This window comes from Stenella coeruleoalba (assembly GCF_951394435.1).
Source record: "Stenella coeruleoalba genome assembly, chromosome: 12".
Classification (NCBI taxonomy): Eukaryota; Metazoa; Chordata; class Mammalia; order Artiodactyla; family Delphinidae; genus Stenella; species Stenella coeruleoalba.
Window position 1 is genome coordinate 56,482,106 of NC_137158.1, and position 21,916 is coordinate 56,504,021.

At 33.3% G+C, this 21,916-nt stretch overlaps 1 protein-coding gene across 6 annotated transcripts in view; it reads right to left on the minus strand.

Annotated features, from left to right (window-relative positions):
- The window catches only part of PTPRK (protein tyrosine phosphatase receptor type K), a 569,905-nt gene that overhangs the window by 27,263 nt on the left and 520,726 nt on the right, over positions 1–21,916 (minus strand). For 3 of the 6 annotated variants that reach the window (XM_079939936.1, XM_079939940.1, XM_079939941.1), the window contains exons 14-17: positions 15,594–15,732; positions 7,416–7,576; positions 5,559–5,594; positions 1,129–1,313 (exon numbers count right to left, since the gene is read on the minus strand). In XM_079939936.1, the coding sequence (XP_079796062.1) occupies positions 1,129–1,313; positions 5,559–5,594; positions 7,416–7,576; positions 15,594–15,732 (521 nt within the window). The remainder of the gene's footprint in view (positions 1–1,128; positions 1,314–5,558; positions 5,595–7,415; positions 7,577–15,593; positions 15,733–21,916) is intronic. The other 3 variants (XM_079939937.1, XM_079939939.1, XM_079939938.1) reach the window with 3 other exon arrangements.

Sequence of the window (21,916 nt, forward strand, 5' to 3'; positions counted from 1 at the left end):
TCTTTTTGCAGAAAAACTTAAACTTTGCTCAACACAGGAAATGGGGTCTTCAAAGAGTCAACGGTCTTTGAAGCGAGGTACACAGGAATATACATGTAATGAACAACAACAACAAAACAAACAAACAAACAAAAAACACCCCAGCTCTGGCAGAATATTGTAATTCCTTGCACTATTTTGTTAACACAGCATAGTGTTTCCTGCATATATCTAAAATCAACATTCAAAATTCAAAAATAATTTTACTCATTCCTAAACTAAGGTATAACAAGTAATCTTAAATTAAAGGTAATGTTTAGAAGATTCCTTACAAAGTTAGATGTATTTTAGGTGGTCTTTCAAAGTAAAGTACTGTTTGTTCTCTTTTACTTTACATATGTGTGTACAGTGGGGGAGGAACTTTCTTGTACACCCCAGACTGATATTTCTCAGTAATTGAAAAGTGTCAGAGGAACTGTTTCTTTTTTGCTATACTATGTTTATTGGGATGTTTAGTTTAAATCACTTCCTTTGTAGTATAATCTTGGTATTTTGGTTTGAGTAACAAGGGGCAATAAGGATGAAAGAAGAATTTCCCATGTCCTTTTTTGGGCTTCTTTTTGTTGTCTGGATTTTCCGCGCTCTGTTTTTCTTCCCAGCCCCCCTCAACCTATAATCCTCAAAACAAAACTCAGAGTGACAAGTAGTACATTTAGGGCAAAAAGCTAGATCTTATTTCTCAACAGAGGGTCAACAAGCAAAGAGACAGAAAAGTATCCACTGCTTAGGTCTTTCAAATAGCAGAACCTGCAATGATACAATGGGACTCAAGGTATCTTGCTATGGATTTTTGAGCGGGGGAAATATAAAGTCTAACAAAGTGGTTTTTAAGTAACAGTCAAATAAATTATGGGATCCAATATTTTTTTATTTCTTAAAAGGAATTTTGACCCAGATATATCCCCAGGAAGTACCCTTTTCTTTCAATCCATCTACCCCCCTCTCCTCATATGTACACTTGATTGTACATTTACAGAGAAAGGATTAGACAGTCTACAGAGTATTCCACTGCTTGCTACGTTAAAGCTGTTACATGGCGCTGGGTATCATGGTTAGAAATGAAATTCAATATAGTATTGAAACTTTCACCTCATATTCCTCTTTGAACCCGTAGCTGTCTGATGTCTTCATGAGATTAATGTGCTGCAGTAAGTCGGCTACCCTGATAGCTGGGTGCAGCTGTCCCGTCTGGTAAGGGGATTCTGTCCCCTCACACAGGTAGCGAGGTACATCTAGAAGACGACTGGATTCTGCTGTAGCACTGTGGTTCTCATCTGCCATTTTTCAGATTCCAGAAGATTAAAAAAAAGACAAAGTTACCTTGTTTAATATATATCTATGCAAATAAGATTTTAAGATCTTATGATCTTTCTAATAGTAGGAGGAAGGGAAAGAAATATAGTATAGACCTAGGGCAGCACCCCTATAAAGACAAAGCCTTTTACTTCAGCTCAAGGTAGGAGGTCAGGGTATATTATGTGTCTATCAGTAAGACAATACATGCTCTGAGATGTAGAGGGAGACACCTGATCCACTTTTAAAAACTATAAGTGGGAGATTTTGCTGAGTTCTGACTTTTTCTTGTACCTGCAGTCAGAGCAGTATAGAGTGGGACCAGAAGATCAAGTTGCCAATTGGAGAGTGTTTTCATTCTTGATTAAATTGAACAAATCCTTTCCCACCCATATCCCAACCTCCCTCTAGGCAACCCATCCCCACAGGGCTGCTCTTCTTGCCCTGCGGCCGTACTATGCCCTTCCACCTCTGGCTTTTTACCACGATACACTCCCAGACTGGGAAACATGAACATTCTACAGAATCAGCCCCTGGGCCCACTACGTCTGCTAGCCAGGTTACATGTGCATTTATACTTGATCTCCATTCCCTTGGTTTATTATTACTGTTGTGTTTTTATTGCTGATACATTTTGACTTTTCTGGCTACTGTATAAAAGAAATGGGGGTATGTCTCTGGGGGCAAAATATTTAGGTACTTCCTCTGGAATTCTTCCTCGGCCCATTGAGGCTGAGCTACAAAGCACCTGCTTTGTGTTCCCATGGCCTCCTGTTCTCCAACATTCATTTCACTTACAATGTACTTTAATCATTTACTTACTGATCTATTTTCCTCACTAAACCCTCAATACTTAGCATGTAGAGACAAGAGTCATATTTTTCTCTTTATTCTTAGTGCCTGGTGCAAAGCAGTCACTCAATACATATTTCAATGACTCAGTTAGTTAAAAATCTATTAAATCCCTCACGACCCACATTTAAGTATAGGCCCCATCTCAACTGTGTTGTTAGCTTAAAATGAAAAGAAACTCTTAAGTCTCTGTCATAAGAAGGAAGAAAAGAACAAGAACATTTTACCTCTGAAAAATAAATATTACTTTAATGACCACAGTACTAATCATTACAATGAGAAGAAGCATGCTTATAGTTACCACATTTAAACTTACCATGTTAAAAAAAACACAAATGTTTTAAGGGGTGTTACTTTAGAAAACATTACACTGCCATACTCATTAACAGAGGAGAAAATACACTCTTAGGGGAACTTTTGTTTTAATGATAATGCATACTGTAGAGAACGATATTTAGTTAACAGTTAAACATATTTCAAGTGCTGGTACATTTGCCTGTTCTATCACCAACTCTACAAATAGGATATGGCAAAAAATGAATTGTTGTCCCCATGATAAACATTTTTTCTTCCTGGAGAAGGAAAAAAAAAAAAAGAACCCCACAATCAGATTTGTATGCTTCTATAATTTAGGTTGATTGCATTTACTTTACTTTCTCTTATTAGGATGAATGCAGTTTTTCTTTTTGAATTTACTTCTAAAACTCTACATTGAACTAAAAAAACAAAACTCTGCTGGATTCTGTTGTGACCTAAAAACACCCAAATGAATTAATGCTCTTTACTCTGGTTTCCCACTCCTCTACACACAAACGTTTGCTAGCAAACATGATTTATGAGAGTTTCCTGTTTTTTCTATGAGACAACACTCAATTGATCTATCTTTGCTAAAATATTGTAATCAATACACTGACATAAAGAATATATACATCTCCCAGTAAAATTAAATTCAGAAGCCACCGATTTGGGCACTACCACAGAATATAAAGCTTAGGATGAGAAGTAAAGAGAATAATGTCAGGGAGGCAAAACGCAATGACCCAAGCTGGAATAAGGTAGTCAGTGCTCTGTGAAGCAGCCCCAGAGCACACGTTGTACCTGCTGGAGCAGTGGAATATTTACATTTGTAAAAGGCTCAGTGAGAAAAACAGAATTCACCCATATTCCAAATCTTACATGATTATCAACATGAAGTAGACAGTGCCTTTTGTTTTGCATTAAGCTTTAATACATTAGTACAATGAGCAGTATTTTTTTAAATTATCACATATGAATTATTAATCTCTATACATTTCTACCTCATTAAATTACCTAATAATGTGACTAGAAGTAAGAGTACATGTACTAATCATTATCCTTATCACACATTTAAGAATAACTTCAAATATTTCCTTGACGGAAAGGTTTCCTAGAGTTCTTTGTAATACACTTACCAGTTATAGGGACTTTAACCCAATGAAGCAGTAGAACACAAAAAACAAAAATATGAATCAATACAAAAATTTCTAACTTCTTTTTAAATCAGTAAGCAGATATTAATATCAAGCAATATTTGAAGTGACTTCAAAAATTGCTTTATAAATACAAAATCAGCTGGATGCAAAACAACTGTAAACACAGTGATGCCAAGAATGATGAAAAAATGCAACAAATCATTTCTAAATCTGGTATGATTAAAGAGCTTTTTAGCTTTTAAGAAGAAACATAAAAAAAAATCAGCTTGACCTTCAAAGTGAAATAAAATGCACACTGACTGTTTAAATGAACAGATTTTATAATTCTATTGTGTTAACTCTAGCCTTCCTTAAACAAAAATATCTTCTTTCATGGGGAAAATTGCTACAATAGTCTTTTAAACTTTATACATTATCTCCTTTTCTCTTTACTAAGCTCTGAGGAAAAGGTATGGTAAGAAATATATTATTTTACAGATGGAGAAGCAAAGACAAAGGTATTTTCTTGAGTTCATACTGTGAGTCCACAAGAGGACTGAGACTTAGACCCAATTCTACATGTCCTTGAATATTACTGTAACGAAATTTTAACAGTGAGGTAACTATCTTTTTCCTTGAGTTTTTAATAACTTAATTGAATTTAACTTATTAGTTTGATGCTGACAGCATTCTACAGCTCTCAACAGAAGATGACGTTTTCAGAGGCATTTGATGCCTCCCAAAGATCATGATTCCTGGCTCCTTCCTACATGATCAGACCATCCCTTGGGGCAAATTCCCCAGCTCACTTCCCTGCCATTACTGGTGTGGACATCAAAGGGAGAGTGCAATCAGAGACAGATTCTTTTAGAATATATCTTTAGATTATAAAATTATAATTTTTAATAATTATTTTAGTGAAAAAGAGGTATATTTTGCTTAACTGAGTTAGTTGTATTGTTCCAACATATTTTTAAAATATAATTAAACATTGAATACATGGATAATAAAAACATGCATAAGCTAATGTTTTGTGTTCAAAGAAATTTAAATATAAAACATGAGAACTGGGAACTTTTAAGATACATTTATCTGGCAATTTCTACATTTCTCTGGTTAAATCTTAAATATTAGAAGCAGGGGGGTCAAACTGATAAGACAACTTGCGAACATATGAGCAAGCTGGTCATGAATCATTGGTGTATAATTAGTCAAGGAATAGAGTACAAATTGAAATGAAACTCATTCTATTCTTAAATATACAGTTGGATTAAATGTTATTTTAATTTTAGAGCTGAAAAGGTCTTATTCATCACTAGCAATATCAGTTGTCTTGGATGTTATATAGTGGTAAATCTTGGCTTATTCTAAATTTTTTGAAAGATAATGCTTATGTAAGATGCACATAGAATGCAAAACTCCCTATCAATATTGTAGCAACTTTACCTGCATTTATAAAGTCTTAACAAAGACAAAACTAAAGCAAATGCACACATTCCTAATGTTTACTTGGAAATGTGTTCTTTAGTTGCTATAAAATTAGGAGGATTTAGAAAAGCCCTTTAAATCAGGTAGATTTTTATATATAAACTAATGATTCAGGTAGCACTGGCCCCTGAAATGTGTGCATTTGGGCTCATTCTACTTACTTGCATGTATAAACATTAGGTATATATTGGGGGCCCTTGTACTTTCACTCCAAATCTAACAGAACCAAGAATGAAAGAATATGTTGTTTTTAAAAAAGCATACCTTACTAATTTGAAATGCACTAGATCTAATTGTGTTGACCACAGTTGCTCTCTTTGATAAAACCAGGACTATATTTTCGAAATCAAACTGCTTCCTGTGCTGTAAACAATTACTGCGTGGACAAAGCTATAACCCATGCAAGGAAGGGTGATCCATGCAAAAAAAGATGACAAAGAATTAGGGCCTCACCTAACACAGCAGTCGGCACAAGTGGATCATTGGGCACTGTAGGAAAACAAAGCTCATGAAGGAACATATTGCCCTAAAGTTGTATTTTATGCTCTTTTTTTCCTTTAAAATAGATTTATCATTTCTTAAGAAATATATCTATTAAACTTTCTTTGATTACTATAACCTGCAAAGGTAAAATTCTCTTTTTCAAAGCTTGGGTTATCTCAAAATACCAGGAAAGGTGCATCTATGATTATATTTCAGTAGTCAGTTCAATTTTAAAAGCCAAGAAGATTCAGCATGACATTATAAGGATTATAAAATTAGGGGGGAAAAACATGTATTTTAGATTTATCAAGTGTGAGGTACTTAGAGAAGTAATTATCTTATATTCATTCCAAATAAATATTTTTAGTTAACTTTGGGAAATAGATTTAATCCTTTCTCCAAGTTCATAAGTGTATATTTATAGTTATACTGCTAAATTCAAGCCTCCTAATAAGGTACACAGTCATTAGATAGAAAAGCTTTGGAAACAAAAATCCTTTCAAATCCTTAACTGATTAATTTTTAAAGCAAGTGGTTAGAGAGATGATACATCTATATTTTTAACAAAACTTACTTTCAACAATAATAAGATTTTATGTTTTTCTCTATCATTTATCTTATAGTGAAATGAAAATAAAATAGATCAGAAAAGCTCTATCATTATTAAAACTAAATCCAAAATGACTCATTACAACATTTCTAACTAATAATTTGGTATAGATATATATCAGGGAAAATGATGGCCAATAATTACTAAAAGTTTTCACCAAGCTGAACATTTCAGAAAAAAATCCCTTTCTGAAAAGCCATAAATGCATACAACCTACAAATACTTTATTTTCTCAATCTTACCATTCCATATATTTATAATCTGTATCGAAAATAATACTTCTATTGTTTACTTCTTTCCTTATACATGTGTTTCCCAAACTGAGGTAAACATACCTCTGGGATCTGTGACAAAATGCCTCTGTGTACACAAGGCCAAGGATAAACAAAATTTGCCTTCTTCAAATACCAATTTTACTTGGGGATTTGAAGAGACAGGTAATTTAACTTAAAGTAACAAAACAAAGACAGTGCTATAGAACAAGATATAAAAATCAGAGAAAAATTGAAGATAATAATATTGATTGTGAAGCAGTAAACTACTTCAGAGGTAATATTTTAAAAGACAGTATTTTAAAAGATCTGCCTTCATAGATCAACATGAGGAATTCTTAACATGGATGGGTGAATGGACGGATTTTACCGTTCCCTGCCAATCCCTCAATTCAAGTAAACTTTTGGACTTCACACCAGATACTTAAGTGTATGTAGATTCCTCTTTCCCCTGGTTAACTTTTTATTACTGAAATTCTCCAGGAGTCTATAGAATAATTAAATAAAATAACTTTCCCATGCCAATAACTCCCAGAAAGAACTATGATATTTCTTATCTCAAAAGGAACTTTATCTTACACAAAGGAAGACTCAAATGGCAAAACAATTATAAAAAAATTCTGACATGAACTAATTTTATGTAGGCAATCAAGTATATTTTAACCTAAAGCAATAACATAAGATTTGGTGAGTGGTATATGGATATGTCTTATAACACAGTAATAAAATTCATACAGTTTGAAGTTAAACTAAATCCAATATCAAGACTGAAAATAAGCCTTCTGATAAACTCCATACTATTCTATATCACTTTTTCTCTTTCCAGCTACTTTTCCTATCTCTCTTTCTTACTTCCCCTCACTATTCAAAAGGTGATGTGTTGAATTCAGAGAGACATTAAAGAACTTTAAAAATCTTTGATTAAAATTTTGATGAACAACTTACATCTTGGATTAAAATTATGTTGGTCCATGAAGGTGATGGAAAGAGGGTCTTCTGCATGCAGAGTGCTCTGATCAGCATAACTTCGATCCATAGCATTCACCATGTGCGTCATCTCCTGCCGGGTGTTCCCCAGAGCATCTTTGCGTTTTTTAGCAAGCTTGCTGCCAAGACAAATACCAAAGGGAAACCTTAGCGTGAGGCTTGAAGGAGAGTTGACACCAGCAGTAAATAGTTCAGGGAAGCCCGAGGATAAGAATACAGATTTGGTTTAGAAACTCTAAAAACATGTCATAATTTCAGGAATTAAGTTTGACATCCAAATGATATTTGTTGATTGCTATAAAATTGTTTTGTCATATGGATATTTCAACATTCAAGCTGTCAACCCAAATGTCTCATCACTTCTTCTATTTTATCATTAAAATAAATTATCATAAAAAAATAAATAAATTATCATAAAGCATGACTATACTTTATTAGAACAGTAAGTAAATACTTCCTTAGTAGAGTTGCTCAAGGAAAACTTAAGCTAATGCTAAATTTTGGTTTTCCTCTGGGTGATTAACACGCTTGAGCAACTTTTAGAAGTTCTTCTGGGGGAAGAACATGACTACTTTTTCAAGTATATTTTACTATAGTCATCCAACTAAAATAGATAAAGAAATCCCATTCTTCAGTCTTTGTTCTATTGTTCGGTAAAAATGCAACATGTAGAATTAACATATGTAGCAATATATTTATAACATTAATCCAAACCTAACCTAGAAACTTGTAGAATCAACCGCAGCTAGATATAATGCAAATACTCAGGAATATATGGGAAAATTATATACTTTATAAGGAAAGTACTTTAAGAAAAGTTTGGAAAATGCTATGCAGAGGTATTATGCAAATGATCATAATACTGGATGACAAACATGGTCAAATCCTAAAAATGTGTTTCAGAACCCCATGGCAGAGTACCAACTACAGAATGGCCTTACGAATGCGGCAAGGCAAATGACACAGGGGATTTGGAAATTAGCAGAGTTAGACTTTTGAGCTACTCAAACACTGATATCTTTATCTTACATAACAAGGATGTGAAATACATTCTGGTTCTTTGTGAATGTTACACATGAAACATGCAATTAAAAACCTATTAAAGGCATATAAAACATTTATCTCACATTAATAAGGCACTCTAAAAAGAAATAAAGAAACTCAAAATGCCTGTAGTAGCCAGATTATGTTTCTAAGTTTATGGCAGCAGTTTATGGTGCTTTGGAAGTATTTTTTAGTTGTTTTAAGAGTAACATTTCTCAGCTGGATTATTAGCTAGGATAAATTCTTCTGATTCTCATGAGTATCTGTACTAGAGTAAATATACTACAAATACCTAAAAAAAAAAAAGACTCACTTAGTAGTTGTGTTTATGTCCAAAGGCTTTTCCTTTAGAAAATTAATCTGATGATTTGAGAGCTACTCATGTGTAAGATATTTTTCTTAGAGAATTATAGTACTTGGCTTCAGGTGTACATACCCAACAATACCCAATATACTGACATAGCAGATCTGATACCTAAGTAAGATAGTCATAAACTAGGCTTTAGGGATGGAAATGGCATTAATTTTTTTAGAAATAATAATAATGATAAGTATTATCAATAAGAAAACAATGACAAAACTGTAACAAGAACTACCATCACCATCACGACCACTACACCATCACAACCACTGTCACCACCACCATCACTACCACTACACCATGACAACCACTGTCACCACCACCATCACTTAGTAGCAATATTTGCTCTATTCACTGAAAGATCTCTTGTCTCTTTTTTCTAGGTTAGGAGGCAAAAACCCTGTAAAACCCTTACAGGTTTCACACAGGGAATATAAATAGTGCTGCTGCCAGTGATGAGACACCACATAGTAGGGTGGGGACTGCAGAGAACTGGAGAGCAGTTTAGGGGGCAACTTGCCTAAGTGAATATTGGCATTTGAACCCAGAGCTGAGTTTCTCATTTTAAAATTATTTTTAAAGAGAAGTCATGACTCTGAATATTTATGTTAAATTTCCTTATTCTTTAAAGTGGTTCTATTTTTTGAAAGAATGTGTGGGGCAAATTACACATCAGCAGGTCATATGTTAGTCTATAGGCTTCACTTTCCAAACTCACCTCTAGGACATTTCCAAACTTACCTCTTTGACCTACAATGTTTTTTTACCTCTAGTATCTGGTTAACTTCCATTCTGTCTTGCCTCATCAGGGAGACTTCTCTGACTGAACCCAATACAACCTGTCTCAGGTTAGGTTTCCCTGGTAGGTATTTTTATAGCAACATGTTTTCTGCCTATAATAACACTCATCACATTATTATTGTGAGTATCCTTTTAATTGTTTTCCCCACTGTATGTTCCATGAAGGGAAGGACCATCTGTATATCCCTAGCACTTAGAGCAGTGTCTGGCATATAGCAAACACTCAATAAATACTTGCTGAATAGATGAATTAGGTCTGGTATATGCTTGGCGCTTGTCATGTTAACTCAATTAATTCTCAGATCAATGAACTGAAAAAGCCATGAGAATTCTAATTGTATAGATGAGCTCACTCAGGCTCAGACAAGTTAAATAACTTGCCCAAGGTTATTAATCTAATAAGCAGTAAAGAATGACCTGTTTCCAAGGCCTAAGCCCTTATACTATATCCAGTTACTCACTTGTTTTTTAAATTGCCACATTACCAAGTGTACTGTAATATGAAGCATCCATTGCTCTAGGAGTTAAACATTAGTTGTTATAAATTTGAGAATAATATGAATGTAGCACAAATGTTTTGCCATTTTAAAGTTAAAAAAATAGTTTAAGAAATAACTTCCAATCTTTGTTTCTTGGATAAGAAGAAAGGATGAATTCATTCCTCAAAAAATTTGAGAGATTGAAGTGGATAAAAATAAGGCAACTTGAAATTTGGATTAAAAATAATGTAAAAAATTTGAAGATGGATAGTTCAAGGCAAGTGGAAAAGATGTTTAAATTTTGAGGCTTTACTTTAAAACATAAAATTTTAAACATATTTTATGATTGAGGAAAAATAAGAAGTAATGAACTTGTCAAATGTATGACAGGTAAAAGTTTTCATGGCACTGAAGGTAATCGACAAATTATGGGTGAATATATATAACCTTTGTTAATATCTGCCAACTGTACACTATCACCTTGGTTCTTATACCTTAATCCTCACAACAACCCTGTGAGGTAGGCTTTAATTCAGGTTATTACAAAAGAAATAAAAATCAGCATTAGAGTTAAGTGTTTTGATCAAGAACTGACAGTTTACTATGATGATGCCAATGAATTCTAGTTCAAAGATCACACCTGGTTTTCTTTTAAGTTTTACTCTATTTTATTTCTAGTTTTATTTTAAAAATGTCTAATTCATAGTAGCTTCACTACATCTATTTAAGCAGCTTTTAAAAATATGTCTGTGGCATTTTTTTCTAATTATGATTGATAATGCCAGTAACCCTAAGTATTACAATGACAGTATCAAAACCTACTACATGGTCTAGAATACAGAAATGCTACCTATCAACTAAAAAGGCAATCCCATTCTAACATTATAGATAAATGGATGGCTAATGGTAAGCTTATTGATGTTCTCATAATTAAACGTTTATTGATTCCTGCAGGTTTGATGCTTTGTCTCTCTCTGAACAACCAGCATATATAATGTACACTTCAGGACAGTTAAGCAAATCATTTTGCAACTCCTTGAGTTTGACAGATGTGCAAATGACTTTCATTATCAAAACAGCCAACAGCATAAACTTCTGCAGGTGGATATATGGGTGGGCTATAAAGAGGAAAAGTGCTCCATCATTGTATGAAATGGTACATTTAATTACCTTTGGCTTCATCAAACATGATTTAACAAGGATATTATAATTCATCAAAATAAGCTAGGAGTACTGCTAGTTTACACCTGCTTATTTTAGCAGATTTTAAGAAACCAAATGTTTATAATATTTAAAATGTTGGCACAATTCCGTTATATTCATTGAGACTCTTACCAAAATTTTTAGTAAAGCTAGCTTAAATTTACCTAGTGAAATAATATTGTGGGATATATGCCCCAAAAGTACTTAATCACCATCCTTAAGTCTCAAAATTTTGTGGATCAAATACTGATCAAGCAAAGACCAAGAGAACTTTGTTGTATCATTCCTTTGGACTGGATGAATACCCTGGAATTTAAGGTAATAAACTGAAAATGATTAGTGAAATAGAGTGGACAATACTCGCCTTCGTCATCCAAAGTAGCATTTCATACCTAAGCACAGGAATAGCTAAAACTTTGGAGGACAAAAGGAGATATGTGACACCTAGGTGTGTTTTGTGTAGGTTGACAGGTTTTCTTTTTCTTTTTTTGGTCTTGGTTTTACAAAATCATTTTCCTATTTAAGTCATAATAAACAAACTCAAAATTTCTTCTCTAAAAAGAATTTTTTATTTCTTTGTCACTGCAACATTATGCTTTTAGCAGCCCAAAAGGTGTTCTGAAGTTATAACCCATCCTGGATTCCTGGAAATGTGGAGAGAGATGTTATCACAGTAAGACCTGACCTGATTCACATTCTGTGAAGCTATTTTGAATGTTCTTCTATGAATACATCACTTGGCTCATTTTGTCAAACATAAGTGTTATGTAAAGATAGGTATTAGTGAATTACAAACCCTATCTCTACTTTACCAGATAGTGAGACATCACATTGATAAGGTACAGGTTTGACTTAAGTAAATAAATGATGCTTTAGGCTGTAGACTATGGCTACTTATGGAAAATTGTAAATAAAAATTAAAAGTAGCTGAACATACAGAAATACAATATCCCTTTTTAAAAAGATTAACAAAATAGGTTAATAGGTAAACTTTATAGTTTTAGAGTCCAGGAAAACATATTTTTTGAAATGTCACCAAAATTGCAAACATTCTGTTTTTTGGTTTGGGTTTTATTTATTTATTTTTTTGAAAAGGGATACTGCATCTTTAACACATGTAAAGTCATATATCACCCATTTTCTACTTACAGGTAGTAGGAGTAAGAATAGTAGCTCCTCCTGGCAAGCAAATCACAGACAGTGGAAAAAGAGAAGCAATGGTGAATGAAAAGCGTGACTCTGTCACATTCAATAAAGCAGAAAAATGTGCGTTAAAAAATAAAATAAAATAAAATAAAATTCATGTTTTTTTGGTTTGTATTTCAATTTGCTCATGCATTGGTTAGATATCTTTTGCCATGCAATTAAACAGATACGCAATAGAAAATAAAATATAAAATACATAATTTGGAAAAAATAACATGCTGACTTTTTTATAGCCAAAAAAATTGAAAAATTAAATGGATTGTGTATTTTCAACATGCAGTTAAGCGTAATATCATCCATTACCATCTAAATGTCATGACAGATGGAACAGCTGTGTATAGAACTTCTACACTAAATTGGCTATTTTTTTTTAGATACAAAACATAAAGATCTATTAGGTTAATACAGAATATATGCAGAATGACACCTAAATTTCTATAAATAAGTCATTATATCTTATTAATACACAGGTACATACATATATTATGTGAATATACATATGCACCATACACTATATACGCACAAAGGTATTTCTACAGTAGATGTATGTGACCATGATATCACACACAAACATTTACTGTACTGAAGCATAATTTCAAATTTATGTTTGGAATTATTAATGTACTCATGCTGCGAATTTAAAATAATACATAACCAATGAAAAAATGGCATACATTTGGAAATAATTCAACAGTGATTAAATTAAAATGACATTGCGTTTTGAAAGATGCAATATCCCTTTTCTTAGCCTAAAAACTTACTTTATATACACCCTTAGCTGTAGAATTTTACTAAATTAAATTCCAAACCATTTCTTTATACAACAACCAAAAATACACAGATTTTTTTTTTTCAACATGAGAAATATACCTACAAATACTATTCCCAGTGAGGGATAAAGTCTTGAGAAACTTAACAATTTCCCACAAAAATAAAGATCCTAAGGGGCTAAAATAATTTGCTTTTCCATTATTTTTATTATAAATTTGTGTTTTAGTATATAATGTAGGGAAACTACATTATATACTAAAATTGTTAACTTTGATACTAACCAATACTGTTATGTATCTATGCTTTTGTGTATGTATAATAAACATATTTTCGATTGTCATACACAATATATGTGTGACACACTACATACAACTAAAAGTCATTACGAAGTTTCTTAGGTAAGTAAGGGATTCTTAGTTATATTACACACTAGAAGGTAATATATCTAAACATGTAACTTCATCTATCTATAAAATTGCAACTTCTCTAGTCCTAGAGGTAGTGATGAGGAAGAGAAACAAAAGCCCTAGCATACTTTCTAGTAGAAGACAATCAATTAAAGCATAATCATGAAAACTCAAACATTAAACATTTTAATAGAAAGGCTCATTTATCCAACCATTGAAAATATGAACTAGAAAAAGAATGTGATGCATTAGGCAATTTTAGAGAGCTATCAGAGCATTTTACCCACACAAAAAAAATCATGCTTAGAGATTGTTTTGGTGTACTTTAGAAAATTTATGTTTCAATTTTTGGGTTATTTTTAAAACAGACGGCCACAGATAAGAAAGGCTACAATAATAAGTGTTTTCAAATAATTAACCAATAAAATCAGTAAGTTTAACCCAATTCTAACTGAGTGAAGACATAACCAGAGGCCATTTTTATGTTTTCATATCCAATCTGAAGTGGCTGAGATAATTTTAACTCTAAAGCAAAGTTTAATTAACTCTCTAAACTGTTTAGTTTAACTCTCCAAATATAAATTTAAACTAAATAGAAACATAAGATCTGAAAGTTATATTCAAAGATTTTATTGATCTTGATTGGCAAATTTGTGTTAGTAAAATACTTAAATCTTCCTGTCTCAAATATGATGTATTTTCCAACCACAGAGGTAGACAACAGCAAAAAGAGAAAGCACTATTGGGGAAAGCACGTATGTAGCTAATTTAACACAAAACACTACAATGCATACCTAATGTTTCTAATGCAGATGTGTCTTCTCCAACATATATATCTCCAGGGGATAATTGTAAAGAGGCAATACATTAAAATAAACTCTCATGGAATCATTAAACATGTAGTATGAGTCTTATCTATATTATTAATGATTTATTTTGAGTACAAAATAACAATCAAAATAGTACATTATATGATTTAATATAATGTAAGCAACATCTTTTATTATATTCAATAAAATTAATGAATGACAAACACTTCTATACACCAAGGTATTTTAGGACTATACTCTGTAAAGATTTGTTTTTAAATCCTTCCAAATTTTAATATTATTTAAAACATACAATTGGAAAGATTGGAGAGTTGTATTAATTTCTAAAACAATGCCTTATAGATAATGACACTTTATGGAATAGGAAAAAGTTCAAGTTATAAAAACTGTATTCTTTGAAATGTTTTCTGGTAGAAGTATACCTTAATCTCCCAAATAGAATTCAATTTAAATTCCTGTAGGTCTTAATATCTTCATATAATTCCAGAAGATGGCGATATTGGTTGATATAGTATAAAAGACTAATGCTCAATTAAAAAAAATTGACTCTTCATATTAAAGTGCTGAAATATTTAGTCAGTGAATATTAATATACAATTTTGTAAAATAATGCCCATATTCTTCTTATCTTATTTGTAGCCAACATTTAGAAAAACAGAGTAAGAGTACAAAATAATTCATAGACCATAACCCAAATATCATAATAAACTCTTATTTTGCCATTCGCAATACATAATGCTTCAAAACATAAGATATGTTAATAACTCAAGTGTTTGAGGAATTTAAATTCATACACTAATTTCAAGGTTAAACTGACAAAAAGTATATGTTATATCCAAAATTAAACTGCAAATAACCAATAAGAATTTATTTACAAAGCATAAGAAACAGACCCAGATGCTGGCAACATTGTTAAAATTCAATTCTTGTTGTGTGTTCTAATTTAAAAGCACTCAGGGAAGCAATAAAGTGCTTCAAAACTAGTGACAGTGACATATGGTAAGTGGGTGGGACAGAACAAAATCAGGTCTTACCTCTTTTTTACAATTAATATGACAACTAGAAGCAGAAGGACGAACACCAAAATCCCAGCACTAATTCCTGCTATTTTCACCACTCTGTCTGTCTGCTTGGCTGGGTCTGGAATCACTTCTGGTTCTTCTGTTGCTGCTGCTAAATGAATCAAAAATATAAGTTACTGAAAGAAGCTAATTATCACAGAAAGGAAAATTACTCCCAGCTAAAGCTTACCACAAAAAGACAACTTATTTTATTTGAATAAAGATAATCTGAAAATATAAATACAGTAGCATGCTAAACTCGAGCATGAGAGACTTATGGTAAAGAGAAACTTTTGAAGGGAGATTTTGTTAACATAAAAAAATAAAAACTTAGAAATAACTATCAAAGGGAACAGTTTTTCTCCAAGTATCCTTAAAAGTAAGAACACAGGAGTTTTAGCAAATAGTACAGTGGAAAGAGACAGGGTCAAATTTAGAGATTCATTCTTTTATCACTTCATTCAATAATCATTTCTCCACTAAAATGCAAGGTGTCGTGCTTGGGCCTTTAAAGCAGTGTCAACAGCATTTGTCTTGGACACAAAGGGTTAGGTTAAATAAATGCCTAGTCTAAGTGCTGGAGGTGTGAGTTTATGATGTGGTAAAAAAGATTTGAAATAAACAGTTTGGAGGAAGACAAGAATAAGCAAAGGAAAACAGATTCATTAAGTAATATTTCACATTCTCTTAACAAATAAAAGCCAGGTAATAAACTTGGGAAACAGAACTCTGAGAAGATGAATTTTTTTTTTAATTCTTTATAATCGCCTCACTTTCTTTCTTTCTCAAAGCCACCACCATCCTCCACATACATACACAATTAATATTATAAATCCTACTCAATTTACAATCTCCAGTAACCCTTGGAAGACATCTTCCTTTACCTCATTTGCCTTGAAAACTGGCAAGGAAAGCATTATTATCTACATTTTACAGATTAAAAAACCTGAGGCTTAGAGATATAGGACAGATTAGAAATTGCTCAAGAACAGAGACAAAAATCTAACATATCTTCTATCTTCTAAAGCAGCATTTCTCAGTGTTTCCAGATCCATGGCCCCTCTTGCTAAGAATCTGTGTGACGGAGGACAGGTGATTCTTAGAATTAGGCACATTTGGGAAACTCTTAAAGCAGCCATCAGTGTCAAGAGATGATGGCTGAATGAACAAACAAAAGGATCCCTAAATCCAACCTCAGACCTTCCCAATGGATAATTTGATAATTCACCTTTAAAATTACCCATTTTTCTACATTCCAATCCTTTCTTCTTTAGCTTCTCTCTCTTGGCTTTTTTACCCCCAAACCTCTGCTTTCACCTCCAGTTCTGCACATTTAAATATCCACTTCAGTTTTCCAACCAGCCACAGTTTCCTCCCAAAGGGGATGGACACAAGGTCGTTAACTTTTAATTTTTCCAAGTAGGAAATTAAAAAGAACTAATATATCTAATATCAGTGTCATTTCATAAAATGGTGCTTTAAAGGTAAACCAGTAGGAAACATAGTTTGAAGAAAAGTGTTAGAGAGAACACAGTTAACTTTGGAAAATAATTCACTATAACTGTCTTAATGTATCTATTTCAATTGGATAGGATAAAATCCCCATGGACCAGTATTTGGTTCCCATTATTCTCAAGAAAGAAAAACAAGCCTTCAGTTTATTTCTTCTGGTAAGCAAGGGAGTTTTCCTTTCTGACTTGACACTTTCCATTATATCCAGGCTTCAGGGAATTTCCAGTCTCAAACAGAGGTAGTTCAATGCTTACCACATTTCAAACTACATATTATGTTTCAATTCATCAAAACATGCATTAAATATAATGGAGATCTCTTCTTTCCCAAGAGCAACTTTAGAAATACATACGTATATCAGTGTGTGTGTATGTATAAATGTATGTGTGTATTTATGTATGTATACATATATATTCAATAAAAACAGGGGCAGTATATTTCAAAGTTGGATATAAAGCTAAAAAGAATATATTTATTGTTTGTAATTCTCAAATTGGATTGGTTTGACACAGTTACTGCTTGAAATAGGGAGACAATGTTTGATGTAGAAATCTCTAGAAAAAACTTCAGGGCATGCAACGAATCATTATTCACTATTTAAAGCTTAGGATCATAAGTTTCTGTGCTACACGTGGCTTTCAAAGGGTAATGATAATGATCCATTTGTGATTTTCTGACTTAACTCACAGAATTAAACTTTCTGAAAGTCTTTGTAAGATTATTTCTTGTTCAGTGAGGTAAATATATATATATGTATATATTTTTTGCAGTACGCGGGCCTCTCACTGCTGTGGCCTTTCCCGTTGCGGAGCACAGGCTCCGGACGCGCATGCTCAGCAGCCATGGCTCACGGGCCCATCCGCTCCGCGGCATGTGGAATCTTCCTGGACTGGCACGAACCTGTGTCCCCTGCATCGGCAGGCGGACTCTCAACCACTGTGCCACCAGGGAAGCCCAGTAAATATATTTTTAATATAACATTTTAATTCAATTAAACACATGCTATTATGGAATAACTTTACAAAGATATTATGCTGTAAGTAGTGTATGTTATATTTCATAAGAATCTTCAGAACTGCTAAGCTCCACCAGAAGCAGACAACCCTCACAATATACACAGGTGCAAAATGGACTATCATCACGAAATACGAACATCCAACCTTAATACTGTGATTAATTATTATATAACAAAAGTGACATGTAGGTGATGGCTAAACAATTTCAAATACAGAAGATGAAGAATTTTTTAAAAGTCTCATTACTTAAATATAGATTTGCTTATAAATTAATCTAAACATATTTCCAGAAAAGAAAAGCCAAATCTAAAAGTAAATTTCTGACCAAGGATACTGATAACCTTGCAGGTGTATTCAGGGTGCAAAGTACTGAAACATTTATAATCTATTATGTAAAACAGTGTTACTACTTTAAAGTCATAGAATATATGTACTTGTAAAACAGTGGACTTCAATTAATATTTACCAAGTGGTTAAGAAAGAAAAAAACACCAAGTTCATTCATTTGAGTTGGGTAAGACTGCTTGTTTGTCATGATTACAACTCTGGTGCAAAAGAGTTGTTCGTCAATGCTTCAAATCATTATAAATCTTGAGCATTGAAGGCTAATCAAATTCTCCAGGAACATGTGATTTGGTGGTTGTTTTCCCCTGATTGTGAATCCTCCTCAAAGTCTTTAGCTATGACTTATTATTACTATTACTAACAGCATTCTTATTAAATGTCTGTATAAATTTATTACATTAGATACCTTAATCACATGTATTTCTCCCACTTCTTGCCCTGCTAAACCAAGGAACATAAATATCCTATTAAAAATCATTCAACCTTAGAAGATTCATTAATGGAAACACAAGCAGTAGCCCCTAAGTGAGCATTTTCTATTTTCTTCAAAGAGAGCAAAAAGCTATTATAGTGACTGCACCCCTGAGCCCCGTTTATAATTTATGCACGTACACAAAGGCAATGTGGAGCAACTTTTTCAGAAATGCTTTCCTTTGCCATAAATCTTTACCTTTTTTATCTGCCAAAGAATATTCAAAGAGTTCCCAGTGTTCTGAAGCCTAGAGCAGCATAATTTTTTGGACAGTGGGAAAAAAACTAAGGCAGTATTTTATTTTTATGGAGCAAATTTATGAGATGCATTTTTTTGGCAAAAATAGTTAAAGCAACTTTATAAATTGTGTCCTTGCTCCCACTACTTAAAAAGAATTTACCTAAAACGTTTAGGTAAAAAATATACAAATACCTAAAAATACATAAATTTAATTAAAAATTAAAATTACATAATAGCTGCAATCATACAAATGCAATCCATCTTCATGATGGATATTAGAGATAGAAGCCTCTAAGTACAATATATTAGGTGATCTCACAGCGGCTTTAGAGACACCACCGTCCTGCAAATTCTACATATTCTCCAGGTATTTCACTAATGCTTTCTTTCCTCTTCAGTTATAATTCTGAAAAATTGTTCACACTCACTTTCCAATCATTACTTAAAATCCTAGAATCAGGCTTATGTCTCCCAATGCCACCACCCCACCATCACCACCATCTCTAATGACTTACTGGTTACTGAGTTCAATGTACAAATTTTCTTATTTCATGCAACCTCTTGATAGCATCTGACATTGCTATCCACTCTCTCTTTGAAACACTCCTTTCCTAGGGCTTCCATTACTTGGCCATCTCCCAGTTTTCCTATGACTTTAGCTTTTCCTTTCCAGATCTCCTTTGTGAGTGAGTCCCTCCCTTGTTTCCCTTAAAACTGGGTGCTGCTTTGAGTTCCTCAGCGAAAACTTGAACTTCTTGACACAGTTTTCCATACTTTCTGGCTTGATAATTTCATCCACTTCTGTCAGTTCAGTTGCCATCCATGCTGGTCACTCTCAAATCAATACACAGTAGTCCCCCCTTAACCAGTTTCACCTTCCATAGTTCCAGTTGCCTGTGGTAAACTGTGGTCCAAAAATATTAAATGGAAAATTCCAGAAATAAACACTTCATAAGTTTTAACTTGCATACTGTTCTGAGTAGCATGATGAAATCTTGCACCATCCCAATCCTTCCCACCCAGGATCCCCAACCATCACGTCATCTGCTCCTGACATCCAACCATCAACTTCGTCATGGCTCCATGATTCAGGATCACCTGAAGCAGATGATCCTACTTCTGATACATCGTTAGAAGGTCAGTAGTAGTAGCCTAACACTAGGACACAATGCTTATGTCATTTACCTCACTTCATCTCATCAGGTAGGCATTTTATCATCTCACATCACTGCAAGAAGGGTACATACAATAAGATATTTTGAGAGAGAGAGAGAGAGATACCGTATTCACATATCTCTAACTAAGGCCTCCAACCTGAACTGCTGACCCATATAGTCATCTGATTCTTGTTATATGTCTGCACCTCAATGTAGGAAAGTCACCTTCAACACAGTATATCCAAATCTGAACTCATAATCTTACCCTTAAACTGGTTCTTCCCCTAGTGTGTCACCTTTCAGAAAATGACACAACTTTCTACAGTGTTCAAAGCCAGAAACCTGAGCATCATTCTTGAATCCTCCTCTCCTTATCTCTAGGATTAACATATAATTTATCATCCAAACTGGAATGCTTTTGAAAGTAAAGGGGGATACTCTTAATAATTATGACAGGACAAAAGGCAAAAACTAGAATTGTCCTGGGCAAACTGGCATGTATGATCACTTGACTTTTTTTTCCTCATACAATTAGTTGCAAAGTACTACTACTTCCTAAATATCTCCTGTCTCTACTTTTTCCATCCCCACTGCTACTGCCTTAACTCCGGTCAACATCATCCTTCACCCAAATTACAGCTGCCACCAGTCTTATCTCCCTGACTGCATTCTCTAAGCCTAATCCACATCAAAACCAACATTGCAGCACATAGTCTTTCTAAGACTGTACCATGTCACTCCACTAATTAGAACCTTCCAACGGCTTCCCACAGCTGTTAAAATAAAGTTCATTAAAGCAGGGGCCATGTTTATTTTGCTTACCATTGTATTTCCAGTAGGACCTGGAAAGGAGCAACAGTACAAAGTATTGGTTGCATAAATGAAAGAATAAAACTAAACCTGCCTATGGTTGATTGTAATGGCATAAAGAAAATCAGTTGTCTTTTAAAAAAACACAAGGATATATTTGACCAGACATATATCTTGTTTTTCTGGGTGTTGGCATAAGACGAACTTGGTACATACATTTCTAAATTGTCTCTAGAAATTTCGACCCCTTCTGCTAGCCATTCCTTCACAAGGCTAACCTTTTCTACCGTCTGCCACATCTACCACCAAACCCAAGTGCAGGGAAATTCCAGCATCATGCGAAGTACAGGAGATTTGATATCAGCAAGACTCTATTTTAATTCTTAGTTCCTTCTCTTACTTGCTGTGTGGCAATAGCAAGTTAGCATCTCTTAGAGTTAATATCTCATCAAAAAGTAAAAATAATAACAGTGCCTATGTTATATAGCTTTTAGAAATAGTACGTGACATAATGACGGGAAATATTTTTTATAAACTGAAACACTTGTAGTGGAAAGCAGAAGTAGATGCTGCTGCCCTGGGTAGAGATGGCCTAGATGTTAGCCCTTTGGGCCTATCATATAAAAATTAAAAATTACGAATAGGGGAACTGACATTACTGAAAAAGTTTTAAAAAAATCTTAGCAGTCTATTGTATAAATATATAATGATGAGTTTTGTAAAGTGCATGTTATTAATTAAATA